The 21,205-nt window shown below is 42.3% G+C and overlaps 4 protein-coding genes across 7 annotated transcripts; 3 read left to right on the forward strand and 1 right to left on the reverse strand.

The window, feature by feature from the left end:
* The first annotated feature begins 301 nt into the window (after positions 1-301).
* Positions 302-9,858, forward strand: LOC120788443 (cytochrome P450 2K1-like). The gene is given in 15 exon segments (XM_040124283.1): positions 302-511; positions 656-818; positions 1,056-1,205; positions 1,483-1,643; positions 2,249-2,428; positions 5,757-5,933; positions 6,130-6,292; positions 6,380-6,529; positions 7,103-7,263; positions 7,938-8,117; positions 8,210-8,351; positions 8,463-8,647; positions 8,766-8,907; positions 9,011-9,192; positions 9,194-9,858. Coding segments are annotated over 15 exon segments (2,445 nt in total). The 3' UTR covers positions 9,293-9,858.
* LOC120788442 (cytochrome P450 2K1-like) lies at positions 2,435-4,300 on the forward strand. The gene is made up of 4 exons (XM_040124282.1): positions 2,435-2,642; positions 3,158-3,342; positions 3,449-3,590; positions 3,684-4,300. The coding sequence occupies exons 1-4, from the start codon at positions 2,513-2,515 to the stop codon at positions 3,869-3,871; spliced, it is 645 nt and encodes a 214-aa protein (XP_039980216.1). The 5' UTR covers positions 2,435-2,512; the 3' UTR covers positions 3,872-4,300.
* LOC120788440 (flocculation protein FLO11-like) lies at positions 9,783-17,263 on the reverse strand. Of its 2 annotated transcripts, XR_005707237.1 has the most exons (5): positions 17,151-17,263; positions 15,328-16,013; positions 15,061-15,174; positions 13,690-14,713; positions 9,783-9,832 (listed from the first exon to the last, which is right to left on the reverse strand). XR_005707237.1 is itself a non-coding variant. In XM_040124278.1 (4 exons), the coding sequence occupies exons 2-4, from the start codon at positions 15,967-15,969 to the stop codon at positions 13,757-13,759; spliced, it is 1,713 nt and encodes a 570-aa protein (XP_039980212.1). In that variant the 5' UTR covers positions 15,970-16,013; positions 17,151-17,263; the 3' UTR covers positions 13,365-13,756. The 2 variants fall into 2 exon arrangements, 1 of the variants encoding a protein (XP_039980212.1); XM_040124278.1 differs by lacking the exon at positions 9,783-9,832 and having other exon boundaries at positions 13,365-14,713.
* LOC120788441 (RNA-binding protein with serine-rich domain 1-like) lies at positions 16,745-20,130 on the forward strand. 3 transcript variants are annotated; one of them, XM_040124280.1, is made up of 7 exons: positions 16,745-16,850; positions 18,093-18,239; positions 18,363-18,548; positions 18,656-18,761; positions 19,139-19,292; positions 19,388-19,529; positions 19,673-20,130. In XM_040124280.1, exons 1-7 carry the CDS (start codon positions 16,828-16,830, stop codon positions 19,776-19,778), a joined length of 864 nt encoding a protein of 287 aa, XP_039980214.1. In that variant the 5' UTR covers positions 16,745-16,827; the 3' UTR covers positions 19,779-20,130. The 3 variants fall into 3 exon arrangements, with proteins under 3 accessions (XP_039980214.1, XP_039980213.1, XP_039980215.1); XM_040124279.1 differs by lacking the exon at positions 16,745-16,850 and adding an exon at positions 17,299-17,429; XM_040124281.1 differs by lacking the exon at positions 16,745-16,850 and adding an exon at positions 17,449-17,481.
* Positions 20,131-21,205: the final 1,075 nt, after the last annotated feature.

Raw genomic sequence — 21,205 nt, forward strand, 5'->3', positions numbered from 1 at the left:
CTGAAATCAGAGATGCTATGATGCAAATATCCTGCTCTTCTATCAACCTGTCTGTTGTAGGGTTTAGGTCTACCTTCCCAAATTAAGGATTAAAGCCCTGACAAAACCTATCTTTGTGTTTGTAGTTTGCCACACCTTTGAGGTGTTTTTCCTCACGTGTGTGAACATACCCCAGAAGGGCGGGGAGAGGATTTGTAACCCTATAGCTGCAACTATGCTCCAGGTGATGGTCATGTGAACATAAATTGAACTCTGTGTGTTAGTAGTTGGGTCAAAGGAGAACAACAACAGCGGAAAAAAAATGGCTATTTGGGATGATTATGCTTCCTCTCTCTTCTCCAGTCCCACCACCCTGTTGGGGGCTGTTGCTCTCCTGCTCGTCCTTTACCTTGTTTTCACTTGCTTCAGCTCCGATGAAACAGGGAAGGAGCCCCCAGGGCCGAGGCCTCTGCCCCTGCTTGGAAACCTGTTGCAGCTCGATCTCAAAAGACCCTACAAAACCCTCTATGAGGTGAGTCTAGCACTCCTGATCCAAAACAAAGCCATTTTGTAACACGTCGCAACTTCTTTAAATTTAAAATTTATACACTTTTGCGACAATAAATGTTTCTTTTTAACGATTTCTGACACGTGACTGCAATGTTTATTTTTCCAGCTTTCAGAGAAATATGGATCTGTATTTACAGTTCACTTTGGAACCAATAAAGTGGTGGTCCTGGCTGGATACAAGGCAGTCAAAGAGGCTCTGGTCAGCTACGCAGAAGAGTTTGGAGACCGAAGCATCTACCCTATATTTTATGATATTAATCAAGGTCACGGTATGACCTTCCTTTACAAAACCTTTAATATATTTTTATATATTAGCACAAAAGCAAAATCACTAAGGGCATCGTATTTGTCATCTGTTTGATATTACACTCTTTTCAAAAAAAAGTTTCACTTTTCATATCATTCAGTTCCTGGTTTGTTCAAATCACGAGAATCCCTGATGAGTATTACACGTCGTAACATGTGTCTGACGCATACAGCTTTCATTCAACTTTGATCTTCGATAGGAATTCTGTTTGCAAATGGAGAATCGTGGAAGGAGCTGAGACGTTTTGCCCTCACCACCCTGAGAGACTTCGGGATGGGCAAAAGAGTAGCTGAGGAGAAAATCTCCGAGGAATGCCGCTATCTGATCCAAGTCTTCGAAAAGCATAAAGGTATGGGGGTCATTTGTTCTGATGCACAAAAATAACTAATGAGGGGGATGTAAGGAAGTTGTAATGCTGAGCGATGTTTCCTCCGCGAGGTCGGTTATGTTCCATATCAGGAAACCTTGTATAATGACCAATTACCACATACTGTTTTAATAGGGAGAGTAACTGAGGTGTCCGGAACAGCCAGGCATTCTCTTGGTATAAACTCAGTGCGACATTTTAAATTTTCCCTGTTGTACCTCAGCTTGATCATGTAATTAGTTCCTCGTGTCCTTTAAAGGGAAACCATTTGATACAACGTGTCCGGTGAATTATGCGACGTCCAATATTATCTCCTCTATCGTGTACGGAAGCCGCTTTGAATACAGTGACCCCCGATTCAAGAACCTGGTGAGACGAGCACACGAGAACATATGCATCATAGGTTCTGCATCAGTCCAGGTGAGCCTCGTGGTTGCTTTTTGAAATTGTGCCGTTTCAAGGGGGAGGGCATGAAAGCTAATTTAAGTAGGCAACGATAACTCACAAACGGGATCTACTGCATGTAGACTGTAAGTTGCTTGTTGAAACAAATACAAAAACATTTACAGTAAGGTAAATTAGAACATAGTTAAATAGGACAATTTTTCCTTCAATGAATGTACTAATGACAATAACTTCATAGTAGCAGCTTAAATTGTTGCTTTGGGGAAAATTTTAAACAACAAAACAACAGAAGAAAGTGTCAATAAAAAATAGTTAGAAACGGCATTTATATGGTGATGGAAAACACTTATTTAACTGTGGTAAATAACCGATGAAACGTGTGTCAAAATGCTGAATATTTATGAGTACATACAGTATTCTGCAAGTAATGAACTCTCTATTTGATTCTTATATGAGTTTATACACTCCTGTGGCGCAGGAGCTGCTGTTTACTGTGTTAAACGAACCGAATTTTTTCCTTCTCTATATTTCCACAAAATCTGTCTACTTGGATTGCTGTTTGGTGCACGCTGATCTTAAGTAGCCTCTGTTATTTATTTTTTTTTTTTGTTGTGTCACAGCTTTACAACATGTTTCCCAGGCTTGTCAGCTGGATAAAAAACCGGCAGCTGATATTAAAAAATGTCAAAATGACCGTCAGGGACAACAAAGATTTAATCAAGCAGCTGGAAGAGACACTGAACCCTCACACATGCAGGGGCCTCGTGGACTGTTTCCTGATTCGGAAGCAGAAGGAAGAGGTAGGTCAACACAAAAATAGCAATGTGGCACACAGCTATTTTATACTGATATGTGGGTGTTCTTTCTCCTAGAGCTCTCGTGTTATGGACACTCACTACAGTGAGAAGAACTTGATATTCACAATAGCCAACTTGTTCGCTGCTGGTACTGACACCACAGCCACTACACTGAGATGGGGTTTGCTGTTTATGGCCAAATATCCACATATACAGGGTAAGGACAGAGAGGGGCTTTGTGAATCTGTCCTCGTTGTCGTGCATTTACGTTTTTACCTGTGGGTATACCCTTAAATACTTGACAAAGACAAGGGCAAAAGAAACTTGGTTTCAGCACCTGGCTGAACACCTCTGTGTGATAAACCCCCCATGTGAAGCTTTTCACAAGTAAAATAAACAGAAGAATTAGTGTCTAAATTCAAGATCTGTCGGATCTGTCTCTGTCATCTCGTTTTAATATATTAAATTCTAATTTGGGCTTAGAAATAGATCAGAAATGTCAATCTTAATTTCTCTAGATAACAAATATTTTGTTTGTTTGTAGAAAGGTTGTTTTTTTTTTGCAGTGTAGGAGAAAATGGAAAATATACAGCTGGCTAATGACAGTTCTTCAAACAATATTTGAATGAGTATTGTAGGCGCCTTTTAAAAATTGCCCAAAAGCAAAATATAGAAACCTAGAACATTTAAACTGCAGACAAAGAATATTAATTTCTAATGTTTTGGCCCCAGACCAGGTCCAGGAAGAGCTGAGCCGGGTGATAGGAAGCCGTCAGGTCCAGGTAATTGACCGGAAAAATCTGCCGTACACTGATGCTGTTATCCATGAGACACAGAGACTGGCCAACATTGTCCCCATGTCTCTTCCTCACAAAACCAGTCGAGACGTCACCTTCCAGGGTTACTTTATCAAAGAGGTCAGCTACTCACATCTATCTACACACTTATCCACAGTCATTTGTTTTTGTTGGTTCTTCCACCTATGAAAACCTGAAAGTGCTTTAATTCTTCTTTTGCCTCCAGGGAACTACAGTGTTTCCTCTCCTCACTTCTGTCCTGTATGATGAGAGCGAATGGGAGAGCCCACACACTTTCAACCCTTCCCACTTCCTGGATAGGGAGGGTAAATTCGTCAGGAGAGATGCCTTCCTGCCCTTTTCTGCAGGTTTAACAGCTTTTTCAGGTTTTTTGTTCTTTACAGATTTGACTTAGTTTACACTTGAACATACGCCATTTCTGCACCTCTTTGTACTTGCAGGTCGCAGGGTGTGCCTCGGAGAGAGTCTGGCCAGAATGGAGCTCTTCCTCTTCTTCACCTCCCTCCTCCAGCGCTTTCGCTTCACTCCTCCACCTGGAGTTACGGAGGATGAGCTGGACCTGACGGCAGCCGTGGGCTTCACCCTCAACCCTTTGCCTCACGAGCTGTGTGCTGTCAGTCGCCAGTGAGGACGGCAGCCAGAGCACGGCATTATATACTGCCTGTGTCAGCGACATGAATATTGTTTTACTCACTCTCACACGGGGCAGCGTTCACATTTATTTACCTTGCCGTGCACCACTGCTTTGTGTGCTCAGCAGCCTGCAGATGTCCCCATCCTCATGACCGGGATCGGTGAACAAAGGCGGAATGACATCAAGAGACAGAAGAGCCATGTTAGTTGCCCGAGATGCTAATGGAAAAATGAATGGCGGCGACACTGACTAGCCTGCATGTTGTTTGTAATTTGTAGAAATTGGTTTACACAGGTTGATAGAATTTGGGTGTGTATGTTCACTTTTATAGTGAGAGACTAGCATAGGATATTCCTGTTTCTCAGCCACTGCGGATGCATTTTGCAAATCTGTCAAAGATAATTTTACCAGCAAATGGTAGAAATCGTGTCATTTATTGACTGTAAATAAATTTTGATCTCTTGTTTTTGCCCCCGTGTGTTTTTCCATCTGGATGACATAAATCAAAAAAATACTGTTTAAATTCCTTTCGCCAACATCCTGTGATGAAAACAGACAAAAAGTAAAGGCAATGCAAAGGATTTCATGAAGGGAAAATATGGTTAAAGTTCTTTTAAATTATGGTTTCGTCAGCTGACAATCAGTTGACCATCAGCCCAAATGCCTCTTCATTCATGGTGCTGAGGTGCATAACAGCGGAGTGAATAAGTCACATTAGACCTGCTCCTGAAACAGCTTTGGCTGAAAACACAACGTGGCAGAGCCGGAGAAGAGCAGATTCGAGAGATCATGTTCCAGAATAAATAGATTTGGCTGATTAACTAGCAGTGTTAACTTGCTACACAGTTCCTTGGGGTTTAATACCAGCAGTCTTAGGGTTGGTGTCAATACAGCACCGTTTATTTGGGTCTTGTCAAGAAAAACAACCATTTTCTTTGCATTACGAGAGGTGTCTCAGTACTTGTTGGTGTGCAAGGGGGTGGATTATGGAATTTAAACTGGCTGAGGTGGGGAAAACCTGCTAAGCCAGATATCTCTTTTCACCTAAATACACGCAAGGAGGATATAAATCTGTTGGAAGGTGGTGAAAAGGGGGGTGGTTGCTTAATCCGGCTTATCGCCCACTGGGCTGTAACTGCCATGCCAGGTCGCAGATTCAGTTTCCATGTTACAAGAGGGGGTCAAGCCTGAAGGTGGCTCCCCGCCCAGATGGTGGATTTGGAAATAAAAAAAAACCCATTGGTGTGCCATTCAGTCAGTCTGAAAAATTCCCAGGAGAAACCCAGCTTTACAACTTGCAACAATACACAGCCCGCTTGTCCTCCAATACGAAAGGGAGGGAAACGAGCTGCTCTGGGGGACCGGAGGGCGGGAACACCTCCGCATTTAGGCCAGTGCAGGTCTTCTATTCACCCGCCGATTACAGACACACAGTACACGAAAAGGCCTGGGGACGAGGCGGGGACACACATCTGAAGGACCTACCACCCTGACATTAAGCTGCTCGGCGTCGTGAGCGGCAGGCGGACCGCAGACCGTCCGCCGCGAGCCTTGCCGCGCGTGTCTCCGCAGTGGCAGCCGAACGGGATGCGTGGCCGCTCCGCTCACGATTCGCGGGGAGGCGCTTTTCCACAAGCAGGTGGGGGCCTCTTAGATATAGGCCCCGCCCATTTAATTGCTCCCCAAAGCTCAGGCATATCGCGTGTCCTTCGAATAGGAATCGTCGCAACGTCTAAAGGTCACTCCTGCCCTGCTCGAGGAAGGCTCTGGTCGACAGCGACGACAGCTGTTCAGTTTAAGGGGGTTTGTGTTCCTAAAAGGGGTCGGGGGGGGGAAGCCTCTAGGAGACTCTAGGACCATGTTGGAAGATTTTCCTCAGTCCTCCACCTCATTCTCCCTGCTCTTGGCCCTCGTGGGCCTGCTCTTCCTCCAACTTCTTTACTCCAGCTTCAGCTCCCAAGAAAATCGGAGGGACCCTCCGGGTCCTAAACCTCTTCCCCTGCTTGGTAACCTCCATCAGTTGGATCTCAACAGACTTTACAACTCACTTTTTGATGTGAGAAATGTCTTGTTTATTTGAAAGAATGCGATTCCTTCCATCTGCTCTGATAGGAGACTGTTCATTTTTATTTTAGTAGTAATATTACTTGCATATGCCAATATATCTACATTAGAAGTCAGGAAATACAACCCACCAGTACATTTTTATCTCGGACTGGGAGTCTCACTTTTACTCGCCTTGATGTGTTTAGCTTTCCAAAAAACATGGACCAGTGTTCACAGTCTACTTTGGACTTAAGAAGGTGGTTGTCCTGGCAGGATACAGGACAGTCAAACAGGCTCTGGTCAACCATGCGGAGGAGTTTGGAGACAGAGACATCAATCCCATATTCTATGACTTCAACAAAGGAAATGGTAAGAAAATGTTTTGAGAGTATTTATTTATTTTTATTTTAATTGTTTTTGTCAGGGTTAAAACAAGTCAACCCCATTTGTTTTCAGGCGTTTTATTTGCCAATGGTGATTCGTGGAAAGAAATGAGGCGTTTTGCTCTGAGTACACTGAGAGAGTTTGGGATGGGCAAGAAGATTAGTGAACAAAAAATCATTGAGGAATGTCACCACCTGGCTGACGAATTTCAACGACATGAAGGTACCAGTTTCTCCCCTAAATCACTGCGCAGATTTTTATACACACCAAAAAAAAAATTGACTCAATGCGGGATTAACTTTGTCCTGTACCTGTAGGGTAGAAACCAGCTGAGACGGGGTTGTTTAAGCCAGTGTTGATGTTTTTTATCCTTTAATAGTTCTGTATAAGTACTTTTAATATACTACAGCTCTATTTCAATTTATATGCCACTATTTTTTACTGATGGTTGACAATAACTGTATCCTTCGTAGATTTTGCATCATTTTGTACAACTAACGGTACATGTGTGACAGTTTTAAGTTAAAATTTCGGCTTGTTGTGTCAAATACTGGGTCAAAGTAATCATACTTTAGTTTGGGTAAATATCAAAGTGATATACAGTCATATAAAAACACAACACAAACACTGGGTCAAAACAACCCATTGTTATTAGGTCAAGTTAACCCGGTATTGTGTCAGTGCTGGATTGTCCCAGACTAGGTCAATTTTACACCCACCTTTTTAGCTTGTAGCAGCCCCTTGAACAATTTACAGTTTCTGTCTGACTCTTGTCTGCAACTCTTTCTCTCTCAGGCAAAGCCTTCAGCAACGCCAAAACAGTTACATATGCAGCTTCAAATATCATATCAGGTCTCATGTTTGGGAGGAGGTTTGACTACAACGACCATGACCTCCAAAGTCTAGTGGAAAGAGACCATGAGGCCATCCGTCTGACAGGATCAGCTTCCATCATGGTACTAGATAGTGACTTAATGATGACAAGGAAATTTTACATTGCTGTGCATATCGAAGGCTTGTAAACCTAGGGCTTAAAAGATGAAATCTGTTGTTGTTGTAGTCCATGAAATATTGGCTAAAACTTTATTTTCCAATTTTTTATTTTTAAATTACACATTTAATAAGTCCATATTAATTTGCTGGAAAGAACTATGTGATTTTGGAGGGAAAATAGGAATTTCCATGGAAAAGCTGTGCATTTAAACCCAAGCAAATATGTGTTAATTTATTGGAAACTTTATTCTGGATTATTATAATTCTGACATGTGCCTTTAGACATTTTTTACATTTTTACAATCAGATTTTTCCCGCATGTTCAGCTGACCTGCTGTGCTCGGCACTGCTTGAAAGACTATCCAGATCACATTAGCAGTCAAAATGAATAAATTCAAAGGGTACTAGTTCTCTGGGAAGTGTTTTAGGATTTTATCAGATATTGATTTGGAATTCACGACCCGTAAAATGCCACCAAATATTTTTCTAACTGAAACACAACAAGGGAATGAAAAACAAAAGCAAGCAAAAACGTTGATTAAAATGAATCCAGCTGGGGCTTAAGATCTCATGGCTCTCATGATTGTTGGGTTAAATCCTGCAATATTTATTTTGTTTTTATTGTGCGCTTTTACAGCTTTACAACATTTTCCCTTGGTTGGGCCCTTGTCTTAAGAACCGGAGGGATTTGTTGAGGCTTGTGGAAGCCAATAAAATGGAAGCGAGAACGAAGATAGCACAACTGAATGAGACTCTAAACCCTGAGATGTGCCGATGCTTCATTGATGCATTCCTGACCCGTAAGCAAAATCTGAAGGTGAGGTGTCTAACTCCCTTTGAATCCACTCCTAGACTGATAATACTCATCACTCATCAGATGTGATCCCTCTTTTCTGTACTTCATGCTAGGAGTCAGGAATTAAGGATTCACACTACCACAACGACAACCTGCTCTACAGTGTCACAACTTTGTTTTCAGCTGGGACTGACACCACAGGAAGTACACTTCAGTGGTGTCTACTTTTAATGGCCAAGTACCCTCATATTCAAGGTGCAAAAATACGTCCACAGGCTCCCCTCAGTTTGCAGTGCTCACACAAATTTGGGGTTAAAGTAGCATCACGTGGTTGCCAGATTTAATCTCAGTTTATTGTGCATCCAGAACGAGTCCAGGAGGAGCTGAGCAGGGAAGTTGGAAGCCGCCAGATACGAGTAGAGGACAGGAAGAACTTGCCGTACACCGACGCTGTTATCCATGAGACACAGAGAGTGGCCAACGTTGCCCCCATGTCTGTTCCTCACAAAACCAGTCGAGACGTCAACTTCCAGGGTTACTTTATCAAAGAGGTCAGTTTCTTTCATCAGTCCAAATCCACACCAATTTGTTTTTGTTGGATAGTTGGATCTTCCGTCTCGGAAAATAGTGCTCTTGTTGTGAGATCTGCTTTTCTTCTTTTGCTTCTAGGGAACTACAGTGTTTCCTCTTCTCACTTCTGTCCTGTATGATGAGAACGAATGGGAGAGCCCACAAACTTTCAACCCTTCCCACTTCCTGGATAGGGAGGGTAAATTCGTCAGGAGAGATGCCTTCATGCCCTTTTCTGCCGGTATAACAACCTTGTTGGCTGTTGCACTCTAGAGATTACTGATATTTCATGGTTGTACACACACGATCATGTTCAACTCAACTGCAGCTGTTGGTTCTTGCAGGTCGCAGGGTGTGCCTCGGAGAGAGTCTGGCCAGAATGGAGCTCTTCCTCTTCTTCACCTCCCTCCTTCAGCGCTTTCGTTTCACTCCTCCACCTGGAGTTACAGAGGATGAGCTGGACCTGACACCAGCTGTGGGCTTCACCCTCAGCCCTTTGCCTCACGAGCTGTGTGCTGTCAGTCGCCAATGAGGAAGACAGCTGGGACTTCTTGATTATTGTGTTGTGTTTTTTATGCCATGGCGGGACTGGGAATTCCCACGATGCTGATTGTGGTCACCCATAATGTGTTAGGGGACGTCTTGTGATCATTTTGTGTAGAGATTAGACAGCAACTGGCTATAGGGAACTGTTGCCCTCTCCTTGCAGTATCTCCAGCCTTTTGAGGTTCAGGTAGCTTCTTCGCCACATCACTCAGTGAAAAAGATTTTCCATGAATGCAAAGGAGCACTCACTTTGTTGTTCTCAATTCTCACCTCAATTCTTTAAGGTGATTATATAAAATATGAGTTATACAGTTGTCCCTAACATTTATAATACTAATCAATAGGTTTAAATTGTTATTTAAGTATATTAAAAAATATTAAATAAAATATTAAATATATAAAATATAATAATAAAATATTAAAAAATGACAAAGTACCTGCTCATAATTTATCATTTTGTCTGTGTTCATAGCCTATGGTAAAGACAAATCATGACCACATTTTTCCTAAAGCACTGTAATCCCCTTCTTCTATTGCTGTTTGTATTTTCTTGAAATGTACTTTGGAAATAAATTAATTTTAAAAATGCTACAGCGCATGTTAATAGTAAAAACATGTATTTAAATAACTATACTTAAGAACATCCGAGCCCATATAGTCCCATATATTATTGTTATATGTTATATTATTGTTATATTATATTATTATTATATTATTATTCTGTTATTACATGCACAGAGGGCAGGATGTGGGGGTGATCAATTCGGGTCCATCAGTAAAGTAAGTAAGTAGTTTGCCTTTGGGCCCTCAGCAGATTAATATACACCATGACATGCTTAATAGAAAATCACAATTTAGTTGGAGTGGTGTGAAAATTGGAGATAATTAGGGACCTCCACGAGAGCAGCAAAAACATGTGGCCACAACTGACACTTGAATACAGTAGAGCCATCATTAATTTTATTTGTAAAAAGTATTAGTAAAAAGATTTTCCTGCTTTTGCTCATACAGTTGTGACTGAGGAATCTATTTTAATATTTAAATATTTCTACTACTGTTAAAAGTCAAAACACAGTTTATATTCATAATATATTTTAAAGTTGTGGATTGAGAAACACTGCACCCTGCAGTGAAAGTGTACTCAGCTCATTAGTTTTCTGTATATGAAACATAAGAAATTTGTGCTTTCACACTTTTATTGCTTCTGGCTACACCCTGCTGTACACTTACCTATGTACAGCCTGGAGAGGCAAAATTCCTCCTGGAGGTTCTCCAGGTTCTGAAGAAGAGGACTCTGGATATTTTCCTTGTTATTTACTGTCTGTGCATTCTTCTCCTCCCTACTGCCTCCAAGGGCTCCTGAGAAGTTGCCAGCACAGCGCCAGCGTTTCTGATCCGTTAGTTCAGTCAGTTTTTGTGTCAGAAAAACCAGCAGAAAAGATGCACTCAAAACAACACACTGATAGAAGTTTGCAACATCTTCCTACACACATGATGCAACCCAAGCTTCCTCAAGAAGTAGAGTCTGCTCGGTCCCCTTCTGTAAACAATGTCAATGTTGCACTTTTAGTCCAGTGAAGTCACAGCCATTTATCTCTTCCAAATAGCTTAAAAACGCACAGATTGGTGAGGCTTTTACACTAAAAGAGCAAGCAACGGCTTTAAGGATCTGGATTCGAGGGCTGACCTTTTAGCGCTCTGACGGTTTTGAAGTTAAGCTTTTCATTCCAAGTGTTGCAAAATGGTAAATCTTTCACTGAGCAAGGTAAACTGTCCACGTTCAATGATCAGACACTTTTTTTCTTTCCGGTAAACCCTTTGACACAACCCAGCCAGTGAGCTCTGTTGTCTCCAATATTATCTGTCGTTTTGTCTAAGGTAAAAGATTTAAATATGATGACCAAGAGTTCAGATCTATGGTGGACCCAGCTAAAGGGAACACTCAACTCACGAGCTCTCCTTCAGTACAGGTACTGCCAAACAATTTATATTAAGAATCTACTACCGACATAAATAGTAACAACTCAGCCCCCCCCCCCCCAAAAAAAAAAAAAAAACAAACAACAAAACATATGACCTATGAGACAGACAGGCTAGTTGTTTCAGGTTTTTTCCCTCTGACACTAAACCAACCAGTATGTTGTAATTTCAAAGTTTCGATTCTTTTGAGACTACATGCGGACTGTCTGACTGTCCCGTGGACTGAAAGACAAAGCAGCTTGGGGAGACTTTTAAGGGTGCCATACTTCAACCTGCCTGTTTGTGTCATTTATATATAACAAATACAAACTAAAGTCAGAACCCTCTCCACCTGGTATAGATATAAATTTGTCAGTATAGTATGCAGGGCTCCCAGGACCATATGGCAACTATTGCCATCGTAAAGGCATCTTAGCAGACAAACAATCTGTCCGTTTACAGAATGACCCGTTCCGGATCAGTTAAGCTGGCAGACCATGCCACCATAGTGCCCAACTTTCTGGTGGGAGTGGCAAATCCCACTGAATGTGATTGGACTGGCTGATTGATCAATGTGGACAGTTTACCTCACTGAGTGAAAGATTTACCATTTTGCAACACTTGGAATGAAAATCTTAACTTCAAAACTGTCAGAGCGCTAAAAGGTCAGCCCTCGAATCCAGATCCTTAAAGCCGTTGCTTGCTCTTTCAGTGTAAAGGCCTCCCCGATCTGTGCGCTTTTAAGCTATTTGGAAGAGATAAATGGCTTTGACTTCACCGGACGCTGAGGCCAACCCATCCTCCAAATAATAATTCCTGAGGATGAAACCACATTCTGTTTCCCCCAGCTCTACAGCTTTACCCAGCCCATCTGAACCTCAGTAGGACTCCAAATGGATTGTTACTAAGGTTATATCCACTGAAGAGTACGCTGTTTTGTGATGATCCTTTGCAGTGGGCACTGGAATCAAACACCACACTCATTTTTCCAGCAATCCTACAGTTGGCTCTGCTTGGTGGTTGTCAGTGACTTTTCTGCATTCAGTCAAAAAAATGCCCCTTAATATTCGGTCTGCTTCTGGAGAGACTGGACAGATTAACTATGAAGCCTGTTTTTTTGTGTAACAGTTATACAACAGCTTTCCAAGGTTGTTCAGCTGGCTTGGAGGCCGAGAGCAACTGATCTGGGTGCATTTGCAGATAGAAAGAAGATGACAGAGGTGATTAAGGGGTTCACAGGAGACCCTTAATCCACAAGTGTGCAGGGGTTTGGTGAATTCCTTTGTGGCCCGAGAGGAAAAGCTAATAGTTTCCTGGGGTATGGGAACAAAACTATAACTAAAATATAGTTAATATAAAATAAAACTAAAATAATAGATGCACTAATGCAGGTGTTAAAAGGAGAGGAAATATTGTACATACTCTAATTATGATTGTAAAGACCGCACACTGACTCTCTAATAAAAAACCTTAAGGGGCTATGAGATTCAAATAGTACATGTATCACATACAGGTTTTAAGTGAATATGATGAACAGAAAATTGTTGAATGACCCAAGAGAACATGGAACTTCTTTTGTAGTGACTCACACAACATACGAGTACAGTCTGTGGTTGTTGAATACAAAACCGCTCCTTTCAAAAGTGACAGTATCACTGACACTTATTTTCAATACTTCTGAGGCATCTGGGAATATGAATTCTCACTACCACGAAGACAACCTAAAGGTGACCGTTTACTGTTTACTCCTGGCATTGACGCTGCGTCAGGCTTGGTGTGACTTGAGCTCTCATCCCTATTCATTAGGCATAGGCCCACCAGTTCACAGTGAGACAACCGTGACTTTGACAAGGGCCATGTCGTCATGGCCCGGCGACTGGGTTGGAGCATCTCCGAAAGGGCAAGGCTTGTGGGGTGTCCCGGGTCAGCAGTGGTGAGTACCTACCAGCAGTTGTCTGAGGAGAGACAGACCACGGTGGCTCCGCCTCACAACTTACGGGACTTAAAAGATCTCCTGCGATTGTCTTGGTGCCAGATACCGTGCCTCGGTGGGATCGATTGCCATGAAATTTTCTACGGACATTCATGGTCTCCAAACTACATATCCTAGTTACTTTGATGATCCCCTAACTTTTCCTCTAGTGTTTGCTTTAGTGGAAAACTCTCAATATGTTACTACCTTACACATTGAAATGGGATCATAACAAGCTCTTTATTATTATTTTTTCAGTTAGCATAGAGGTATGAAAAGTAACAGTTCATAATGCCAGTCCTAGTGATATAAAATAAGTTGATAAAAAATAAACGAGGGTTTTCACAAAAAATGACAAAGTGCCTGCACATAATTTATCATTTTGTCTGTGTTCATAGCCTATGGTAAAGACAAATCATGACCACATTTTTCCTAAAGCACTGTAATCCCCTTCTTCTATTGCTGTTTGTCTTTTCTTGAAATGTACTTTGGAAATAAATTAATTTTAAAAATGCTACAGCGCATGTTAATAGTAAAAACATGTATTTAAATAAGTATACTTAAGAACATCCGAGCCCTTATAGTCCCAAAACACTGTGGAATCTGAAGTCCTCTATGGTCCTTCCACTTTGATAATATTGATGTGTTGATCCTGTGCGGAGTGGTCAGAGGTCACTACCGGCTGGGCGGACACACTGCAGTCCTGGAGAGTCCTCGCTGAACAGCTGCTTGGGAAAACAGACGATTTGTTCTCTGATATTCTGAAACTCTGAGAATGTGACTGGCTGTACGTAGGGACATAGGATTGTGTGTAGGGTGGCATGAGTGTTTGACTGGTTTGCTGTGTGTATGCAGCTGCATACGGTTGTGTTTGAGGGGGCGTGTGAGTAAGTGGGAGGTTCTCCGTGTTGTTACATGGTGGAAACCCATTCATGCTTGTAGGGCTCAGTCCTGGCAGTTTAAAGGCCTCTACATTTTCTAAACTCTCTAAAGAGTTGTAACTTGGCTGGGTTTGGCTGCACTGAGAATATGTGCCTTGACTAAAGCTAAAGGTGTCTTGGCTGAAGGAGGTAGATGCAGAGGCTGCTGGCAAAGCAGAGGGTGATGGAGTTTTGTTGTGCTGCTGTTGAGAACTGCTACAGTGTCCCAGTTTGGAGGCGAGGCTCTGTAGAGTGCTGAGGATCTGCTTCTGAATGTGTGTCTGCTGTGCCTGCTCCCTCTCCAGGCGGCACTGCTGATCAACAAGCATCTTCACTGCCAGGCCCAAGCTGCGCACCTCAGAACCCAGGGTCTGAATCTGATCCTGCAAACCACTTCTCCCCCCGGAATCCTGGATGGCTTGCTGGGGGCTCGGGTTCCCATCGCTACGAGTAGCACCCTGGCCTCCAGGGGCCTGTAGGCGGATGACGGCCCCCCCAGGAGCTGAGGTTGTCAAAGGTGCTGGTGACCGATTAGGAAGACGAATGCCAACCCGAGGAGCAGGGTGGGGGGAACGTTGAGACAGACTTGGTCTCTGTGTCACAAAACGCCTGGGGGCACCACCTCCTCCCGGCTGACCCTCCATAACAGTCTGTGCAATATTCAAAAGATATCATGAAAGTTATAATGCCATCTTACATAAAAATAAAACATAAAACTTAAGATTGAGTCTTAAATTGGTCAGACTCCCATAATCAGGTGAAGACATACACTATGACAGATCTATGCTGAAATACAACCTGGAACCAGCTACTAGTTACTAGCTACTAACTAAAAGCAATAAGACTCATTGAACAAATATAACCCTAGACTTAACAGGTCCTGTGGGCTGGTCAAAAGAAGTAGAAAGACTATCTTTAATAAAGTGCTGGAACACACTTAAGTTAAGTCTCAAGCCTGAGATCAGTTATGGCGTTTGAATTTTGCTCTTTTTTTCACCTTTTCAGTGGTCAGATCATAAGTTTCAGATGGCTGAGGCATTGCACTTCTCAAATCAGAACCTTGGACACTCGAGTGATGTTTCCTCAACAATGACACCACCTGATGGAATGACTGTTGAAACATTTTTTTTTATTTAAGTTAAGACTGAAAGACAGTTTGATGCTTATAGTATTTGGCAAATCACACAGATTCTGTGCTATTGTAAATAATAATTAATAACAATTAAGACTGTAACATATTAGGGAACTTATGTTTGGTAGGTACCTTCATCCTGTGTGACAACGCTTTATCCAAAAGCCTCTTTCGTGCTGCCAACATTGAATTGGTGGCTGGAGAAGGAGTGACTCTCCTCCTCACGAATGCTCCAGAAGCTGTTGGTGTGGAAGACACGGTGCCTGTCTCTGCTCTTGTTACAGTGGACTGGGGACCTCTTTGTTGGCTGCTCTGTGCAAGGGAGGTTACGCTGACAATCTGGATGTCATTCTCTTCCTTATTTCCCTTAGGTTGCTGTTCTGGCCTGCTGCCTCCACTGGTCTCCCCATACCCAGGTTGCTTTGCACTAGCTTCTGGATTTGTGGAGGTTTGTTTGGCAAAGTCTGCAGCTGCTGTAAAGCCAGAATGGTGAGATGCCTCCCGTAGCAGGTTTTGGAGATGAATGTTACTCCAGCTCTCTTGTATTGCCCCGGCTCGAGCTTGCACATGTGCTGTTGTTGTGCTGCTTCCAGCCTGCATGGGTCTGACCCTCCCTGGCGGCCTCCCTTGGAATTCCCTCAGGAACAGGTATATTGCCTGGGCAGACACCTTGATGTTCTCCAGCTCCAGCACAGCTTTGATCTTACGGAAACTCAGACCAGCTTTCCGCAGCTCCACCACTTTGTGTTTGGCGGCATCATCCAGCCGGCCCATGGTCTCTCTCAACAGCGCAGCTCTGTGCGTTTGGCTTTAAATCTCTAGAAGATTCATACAACAAAAAACTGTAACTTATGCTTGTTTTATGTTTAATACTGAGAAATATGTAAAAATGTGAATCACGTGTGACATCCTCTTGTATGTGAGAATACCAGCAATACAGTAATATATTGCTGCCACCATTTATATTGCTATTTCTCAAGAGATCCTTTTCATGTTTTAACATTTTTTTTTCATATTATAGGGACGTATTTTTCTGGTTTTATGCCAAATTATCCTGTTGTAACAAGAAACGTTTCTCATTAGAACAACATGCCACTTTATCTTATTATATCAAGAAGCACTCTTGTTATTATACAGTACCAATGTATCCCAGTTAAAACTTTTCTCATTATAACATACACTTATGTGGAAGGGCACCTCTGGTAAATTACAGATTTTGTTGAGTTTTCGGTGTGAAAAGTAAATACATTCAGCCACTGTTGCAAAACTGTCTCCAAATGTCTTCAAATGTCAATGCACTCTGGTGGCGTGTGCAAAGGTTTGGGCACCCGATCAAGTCAGTCCAACTTTTGACTGACTCCGATATGTAATAAATGTTGATAAAATATAAATGTTGTGAAAAAAATATAAAATGTAAATTTTTTTTTTTACGCTAAACAGATCCAGTCAGTCCCTTAACATGGGTCAATTAATCCTACATCGTCTATGAAAAAATGACAACGCCCTGTTTACATGGTTTTATTCAGCTTTCATGGTTTGGATGAGACACGTGACACATGACACAGGCGTGGAAAAAAAAAAAAGAGATACCAACGACTAATTATTTTTTCTGTCACGGCATCATTTTACTTGATGAAATCAGCGACAGGTGCGAGGTGGGTACTGATTAGAAATACTTGTTTTTTTGCAGATTAAAACCTAGTTTTACATTTACATGGAGAAAATCAAGAGCAACCAGCGTCAATGGATGAAACCTTATTTAAACTTGCCACTAACTAACATTACTCTATCCTAGCAATAGATTAATATACATTGGGAACTGGTTCGAATATTTTTCGTTGTGGTGACAAGAATGCATTGGTATGAAGTGCATCTGTCGTTAAGTAACAGATTTTAGCTGAGCTGGCCAACGAAAACAGCTAGCAGTAGTAAACGTTATAAAGTGGAGCGCTCACCTTGTCAAACCTCGTCGACAAGAGGGAAGATCAATTGTTGTTTCCTACTAGATTAAATCAATTCACGTACCATGATGTCACATTTCCTCTTTGCATAGCTAAAATGCAACTATACGCACATAAACACACATTCCTTTTTTATCGACAACAACAAAAACAAACAGACGAGTTGTTAGTGGCGCTCAGGCTCACACGTAACGTCCGCTGTGTCGTCATCACCGAGCGACGTTTTCTTAGGCCGCAAGTGGTCGAAGCGAAATCACCTCGTTTGAAAGAAATGTAAGTCGATCCTTTTATTGGGCCGCACTCCAGCTCGTTTCAATTCCAGCATGTAGGTTATCGCATACGAAAAAATCCAACGCGTTTTCTGATCGTGTGTGCACTTCACGAAGAGAGCAATTATCGATAAACCGGCCGACCCCGTTACAAGCTACTGGCTTCTTGTTATGAATGAAAATCAATGGCGGCGGGTTTCTGGTGTTGGCAGTACAGTTAAGAAGTTTTAAGATGTTTCCGTGGAAGCAGCATTTGCTCAATAACGTTAAGTGTCACGGTCTGTATTCACTTTAAACTTTGTTTCTTCTTCCACTCATTACTTGTGGGTTTTGAGTAATTTTATTGTCACACTGCTGGATCATCTTGGTGAGTTCTGAAACGATGTTTGATTGGTGGCCGACCATTTTGATAATCGAATAATCATTTCAGTCATTTATCAGCCAAAAAGTTCTGGTTATTGTTGGTTCCAGTTTCTTTAAAGTCAGAATTTCATTGTTTTGTACCATTTTAGTTTGAATATCTTTGAGTTTTGGACTGTTGATCAGACAAAATAGCAACCTGAAGACATTATTTTCACTATTTTCTGAAAACGATTGATTTTTGCAGCCCTACACTGTACACAATGTATATGATCTCAAAGTAACAGCACTTTGCCTCCGACTTTAGGGCACCATCACCCACAAAGCGGAAGGAGGAGGAAAAAACAAAAGACAGAGGCAAAGAGAAGAGTGGTACGAAGGACGGAGACAAGGAGAGAGGGCGGGACAAAGTAAGGAAACGCCGCAGCGCTTCCACTGGCAGCAGCAGCAGCAGGTTTGTTTTTTTTTAAAATCACTTCTATGTGTGATCATTTGTAATTATGTTAGCGTCAATATCATTCTTAAATTTATACATTTTGTAATAAAATGTGTTTTTCTTTGTTTTGACTATGACCAGATCCAGATCCAGCTCTACTTCAAGCAGCAGCTCTGGCTCAAGCTCCGGCTCCTCAAGTGGATCCAGCTCATCTGGTTCCAGTCGCTCTGGTTCCTCCAGCTCTCGTTCCTCCTCCTCTTCCAGCTCCTCGGGCTCCCCGAGCCCCAGCCGTAGACGCCATGACAACCGCCGCCGCTCACGCTCAGCGTAGATAACTTTGTCTAATGCAGCCGCACGGTGTTTTCACAATATTTGCATTTTTGCCCGTTTAAATCGTGATGACGTTGATCGGTGTTTTGCTTGCGGTTCTGCAGGTCCAAAACACAAAAGAGGGGAGATGATAAGGAACGAAGGAAAAGAAGCCCAAGCCCCAAACCAACTAAAGTTCACCTGGGGCGGCTGACCAGGAATGTCACCAAGGTCAGTGGAGAAATGGCAACACACTATAGCTGAGCAAAAATAAGGGCACACTGTTGCTTTTCAAGCTGCTAGTCTTGATTGGAAGGTTGTTCACAGGTTTAGTCATGATTTCACATTATGGCATTACCTCAGAAACGTCAAGCTAGGTAGAGATAAACATTTGGCACTGTAGAAAGTGAGAAAGAATGAAAGAAATTTTTTTCACATGGTGCCATTATGATTATGGTTCAATAAATGGACTTTGTTTAATTGTCAGCAGTGTATTTCATATGTTGTGGAGTATTTTGCCTGTCAACAATAACATCATTCCTCCACAGATACTCAAGGATTTTTGTTTCGGCAGTTCTGACAGGTGAACTCTGTTTTTTTTTGAACAGGACCACATCCAGGAGATCTTTTCCACCTATGGGAAAATAAAAATGGTTGAAATGCCAATGGACAGGCTCCATCCACACCTGTCCAGGGGCTACGCTTACGTTGAGTTTGAGACTCCAGAGGAGGCACAGAAGGCCCTCAAACACATGGATGGAGGTAGGCGGAAGTGATTGTTTCAGTGCCCCTGTCTCGCAGGATTACTCCGGTCATTTCTGTTGATTAACTTTCTGCGCCGACTTTGTTATTAATAGGTCAGATTGACGGACAGGAAATCTCTGCATCTGCTGTATTGACTCAGCGAGTCCGTCCTCCACCTCGTAGACCCTCCCCTCCTCGCAGAATGCCCCCACCACCACCTATGTGGCGTCGCAGCCCACCACGCATGAGGAGAAGGTCAGTCTCTCAACCTCATCTACCTCCTTTTTTCACACAATTGTGGTGTAAACTTATGTTTAGGGTCTTTGTTTAAAAACAATCAAGTATTCTCATTCGTTCTGCTTTCAAACCACAAGTGTTTTCTTTTTGCGTCCTTGCAGGTCCCGCTCCCCAAGGAGACGGTCCCCAGCACGCCGCCGGTCTCGCTCCAGATCTCCTGGTCGCAGGCGTCACCGCTCTCGTTCCAGCTCTAACTCCTCCAGGTAGATGGGTTTCCTGCCTCTGGAAACCAAGCGATTCTCCGACACCAGATCACCTGGAGTACCTGCTCTGACAGACCTCATGGACTCGCCAGAAATAAAATCATCTGATTTGTAGCCAACTTAAAAGTCTGCATGTAGGAACCGAATGTTTTTGTTTTGTTTTTTGTGCAAATGTGAGTTTCTTTTTATATTTTATGTTGATCCTGAAGAGCTGGCTCAGTGTTCTTTGAGGCTGAGGTTGGGCTCCGCTGAGACCAATATTTCTTTTAAAAGTGTTTCTTCTTTTTACCATGTACTGGATTTTTAGACATTTTGACAAATAAAAGTGCTGAAACACGTACAGTATGTGACTTAAACCCGTAACAGTCAGGTTTACTTGTTAACCGTCTTGGCTCAGGGCCTGCAAGATACTGTATATATACACCAATTCAGCCAAAACATTAAAACCAGTTACTGGTTTTTAATGTTTTGGCTGAATTGGTGTATGTTATGTCAATGTACCCTTACACAATCTTTGGAAAACATGTTAATGTTTAATGTGTCTGCCATACTTTCACCACATTTACTCATTGGGCTTGTAATGTGCACCAATGTGCTGTGTTTTTACAGAGAGTACAGTATAGTGCTGCTGATTGCTGCCTCATTGAGGCTGTAACTGCACACTATCCTTCCCAAACATCATTTACTGGGCAGAGAAATTAGATTCAGGGAAACGGTATAAATCTTTTTTTTTTTTTTTTTTCTAGGAGCATCAACTTTTATGAGCATCTTTTTGATGGGCAGGACTAAAAGATCATTTAATACCCTTTTTAATGTATCATCATTTAAAAGGAGAGGTGGAAATTACTGTTACTACTGTTGATACCTGACTGTTAGAAACTCACTGGGGAAAGACAGTGATGTGCACAATATAAAGACAAAACAATACTCCATCCCTTTAAATAAGTACCTTATAAGAACGGTTATTTACACACAGCACAGCAGTGTCTTGCATTTTACTATATTCACCCCTGAGCCAAAGATACAACTTATTTCCCCGCGGTCACGCACTCCTCTAGAAATTCCGAGGTGTTGTAACGATATGTAAAGGGGATTTCCTTCTGCGATTACACATTTCCCACGTTGGGCTGCGCACACAAGTCGATTTCAGTCGTTTTGGCTGATTAAACCGGTCTGTGCAGGCCCACCGTGCCCCGATTGACATCTCCCTCGCGCTTCCTGCACTTCTGGGGGCGGGACAAATGACACTTTGGCCATTCTAATTGGATGGCGCCTGGTAAATCCCACCAGAGCTCCGCCCACCTTCAGCACTAATCACCCACAACTGAAAACACCTGTGTGATGTGAGCTATATATCTATATATGTGTAATATATGGATAGCTACATATTACACATATATATATAAATGTGTACATACATATACCTACATT

This window comes from Xiphias gladius, chromosome 3 (assembly GCF_016859285.1).
Source record: "Xiphias gladius isolate SHS-SW01 ecotype Sanya breed wild chromosome 3, ASM1685928v1, whole genome shotgun sequence".
In the NCBI taxonomy this organism is placed as follows: Eukaryota; Metazoa; Chordata; class Actinopteri; order Istiophoriformes; family Xiphiidae; genus Xiphias; species Xiphias gladius.